At 35.6% G+C, this 3470-nt stretch overlaps 1 protein-coding gene across 3 annotated transcripts in view; it reads left to right on the top strand.

Annotated features, from left to right (window-relative positions):
* DLGAP5 (DLG associated protein 5) overlaps positions 1-3470 on the top strand; it is a 41799-nt gene that overhangs the window by 36172 nt on the left and 2157 nt on the right. For all 3 annotated transcript variants that reach the window (XM_017515812.2, XM_017515814.2, XM_017515813.1), the window contains 3 exons: positions 790-850; positions 1492-1738; positions 2724-2773. In XM_017515812.2, coding sequence (XP_017371301.1) covers positions 790-850; positions 1492-1738; positions 2724-2773 — 358 coding nt within the window. The remainder of the gene's footprint in view (positions 1-789; positions 851-1491; positions 1739-2723; positions 2774-3470) is intronic.

The following is a 3470-nucleotide window of genomic DNA, read 5'->3' on the forward strand; positions in this document are numbered from 1 at the left end:
CGTGCCACCACACCCAGCTAATTTTTTGTTTTTTTAGTAGAGACAGGGTTTCACCATGTTAGCCAGGATGGTTTCAATCTCCCGTACTTCTTGATCTGCCCGCCTTGGCCTCGCAAATGCTAGGATTAAAGGTGTGAGCCACTGCTCCTGGCCAAGACAGATATTTGTAATAAGATACAAATTAAGAACCTCAGGATTAGATTACCTTGTATTCTAACTCAATGATTGTCTAGCTGGAGTTAGCTACATTTACTTGTTAACAAGCAACAGGCTTAAGAACATCGTAACTCCTCCTGTCCTTTTTGAACAATTAGTTCAGATAATATTATAGAAATAGTATGATTGAAGGCAAATTTTTCAGCAGGTACCTGTACTCCAGCTCAGGGATTAACAAGTAACAAGTAAATATAGCTAACTTCAGCTAGAAAATAGTTGAGTTTTTGCTTCTGTCTCCAGAAGTCACCCTCCTTTTGACTTTTCTCTCATATATAGCTCTGGGTTGGCTGAGATTCAGAATATTGCTTGGTGGACCCACCTGAGCCTGACTATTACCCACCAAGTAACAGACTTGGAGCTTTCTGGGGAAGAATGCATTTAGTTTGTAAGGATATTCTGCAGTAGCTGTAGTCCACAACCGATCTATTTGGATTCGGCCTGATCTTACACCAGGCTCCATGTTTGATCCATTCCCTAAACTAATTGCTGCCATAAAGGATAGACTCCAAACACAAGTGAAATGATAACAATATGTTTAATTATGAGTGTAATGCTACTTTTTTTCTTCTTTAGGAACAGCATAGTAGAAGATGCTCAGTGTCCTGGATTACCAGATTTAATTGAAGAAAACCATGTAAGTACAATTCCAATGTGGTTAGATAGCCTAGTATGTCATGTGTTCATACATTATATAAAGTAATTTCATAAACAACCCCTAGAATTTCCATTGGAAATCTAAATCAGTCATACAGAATGTTGGTTCTTGTTTCAATGACATTTGGGTTGTTTAAAACCATAGTGTCATTTTGCATTCTTCAACTCATATCAGGATGAATATGAAACCAGTGAACTAGAGCAGAAATCAGTATACTTTGGCCCCTATTTTTACAAGTCATATTTTATTGTAACAGCCACGCATTTGTTTATGGATTCTCTCTGGCTGTTTTTGCAGTACAGTGGTAAAGTTGAGTACTTGTGACAGAGACCCTGTGGCTCACAAACCTATTTACTGTTTGGTCCTTTACAGAAAATGTTCGCCAGTTTCTGAACTAGAGTATGATACTTGCTGAGAAACTTGACTTCATTCATACTATTTCTTTAATATTATCTGAACCAGTCATTCAAGAAGCAGGACAGTAGGGTTTACAATGTTCTTAAGCTTGTGTCCGGGACGTCATCCTTCTGTCTTTCTTATGCCTAATGGCAACAAGACTTTTAAAATTTGTTCCAAGTAATTAAATTGATAATTAAATATAATGCCATTTTTACTTCCAGGATGTAAATAAGACAAACTTGAAGATGGATTGTTTACCCGGTGAGAAAATGAGTTTGCCTCTTCTTGCTGGTAGAGTAGCAGATGATATTAATACTAACAAAAAAGAAGGAATTTCAGATGTTGTGAAAGGAATGGAATTGAATTCTTCAGTTACATCACAGGATGTTTTGATGAGTAGCCCTGAAAAAAATATAGCTTCACAAAATAACACCTTAGAGCAAGAGGAAACGAAAATTTCTCAGTCAGGTGAGTTCTTTAAAATATATTTAAAAGAGGCTTTGTTAAAGAAATAAACTTGGATTAAGGTATAAATTATCCTATAAGGTCCGTTTTACATTAGACCTAACTGTTTGGGTTCTTCATTGTTAGTGAAGACCCTGAATTAGAAAAATTCCCTCAAGCATTTTTTTATTTCTCCTTCTTTTTAGCACATATCCCCAAATCTTTCTTCAAAGTATCCTATTTTTCTTCCCTACTTCCTAGTTCTTCCTATATTGTTGTGATGGTTCTGTAATAGGAAATGACTCCTATATTTTTGTTATAATATGTGGCAGTTTCACCTGCTATTTTCATCAATTTCTCTATAGCTGGTCTAGATAGGGCCTAAGGTAAAACAAAAGGTTTTTACCTTGGCCAGACATTTAATGTCCTCCACCTGTTCTTCATCAGCATCTCCTGGGTACCTTTAATATTACAAGCTGAGATTTGTTTACAGAAGACTCCTTTTTTGAGACAGAGTCTCACTCTGTCACCCATGCTGGCATGCAGTGGCATCATCTCAGCTTACTGCAATCTCTGCCTCTTGGGTTCAAGTGATTCTTGTGCCTCAGCCTCCCGAGTAGCTGGGATTACAGGTGCCCCCCCCACAATGCCTGACTAATTTTTGTATTTTTAGTAGAGTCAGAGTTTCCCCATGATGTCCAGGCTGGTCTCAAACTCCTGACCTCAGGTAACCACACCCCGCCACCTTCAGCCTCCCAAAGTGCTAGGATTACAAGTGTGAGCCACCTCGCCTGGCCAAAGACTCCTTTTATACTAAAGTTAAGGATAAGAATTTAACCAATAAATTTAACTATATTTTAAAAAATGTTATAGCATAAAATGGTCTATATTTTTGTCTTAGCATTTGATATGTGGAGCTTTTCATACTTTTCAAGGCTGTGTCCATTTCTAACAACTCTTGAATTTGAGAATATTTTTTAAAAAGTTAATTTTTTTGTTTGTTTTTCAGTACTACTTGATAATAAAAGTCGCATTACTGAATGCCACCTTCTTGATTCAGTAAGTCTTCCAACTTAATTTGACAAGTCTCTTTATATTTTAAATTTGTCTAATAAAATGAATATTGCTTTTCTGTTTGTGTACAAGGCTTAAAACATATCTTGCCATTGTTTTGCTTACTATTCATTTTCACAAAATGGAGAAAAAATTTTATGTTTATATACTTTATAGTATGTTTCAGTATTAAACCCTGAATATATGTTTCTCTATATGTTTTTTCTATCAAACTTGCTCTGACAATTGGGATACTTGAATATCTGAATATATTTCTAAGTGATTCAAGAAAAATATAAGGCAAAGTTTCTTCCCTTCTGGGGAAATAGTGTCTATCCCACCTTCAGTCATCATTGGTTATTTATATTCTGCTATTTTAAGTGGATACTCCCCTGCTTTTACTTATGGTAACCTCTTGCCTCTAATTCTAGTTTAAACAGCCCTTTTGTGAAGCCTTCTGTAAAAAGCTTTTATCTCTCCCATGTTAACTTATATGTAGGTACAGGTGCACATAGGCATACAATGTGTACATTTCATCTCTTACTAAGGGTATAATATGAATGTATTATATTCCAAAAAATATGATTTCTGAAATCTAATTCCTTAGTAACTGCAAATTCCACATTAGGAAGAACTATCTGATTCATAGCTTTGATACTGGCACTGTGGCATGAATTAGCACCTTTTTTTTTTTTTTTTTTTT

This window comes from Cebus imitator, unplaced genomic scaffold (assembly GCF_001604975.1).
Source record: "Cebus imitator isolate Cc_AM_T3 unplaced genomic scaffold, Cebus_imitator-1.0 Scaffold560, whole genome shotgun sequence".
Lineage (NCBI taxonomy): Eukaryota > Metazoa > Chordata > Mammalia > Primates > Cebidae > Cebus > Cebus imitator.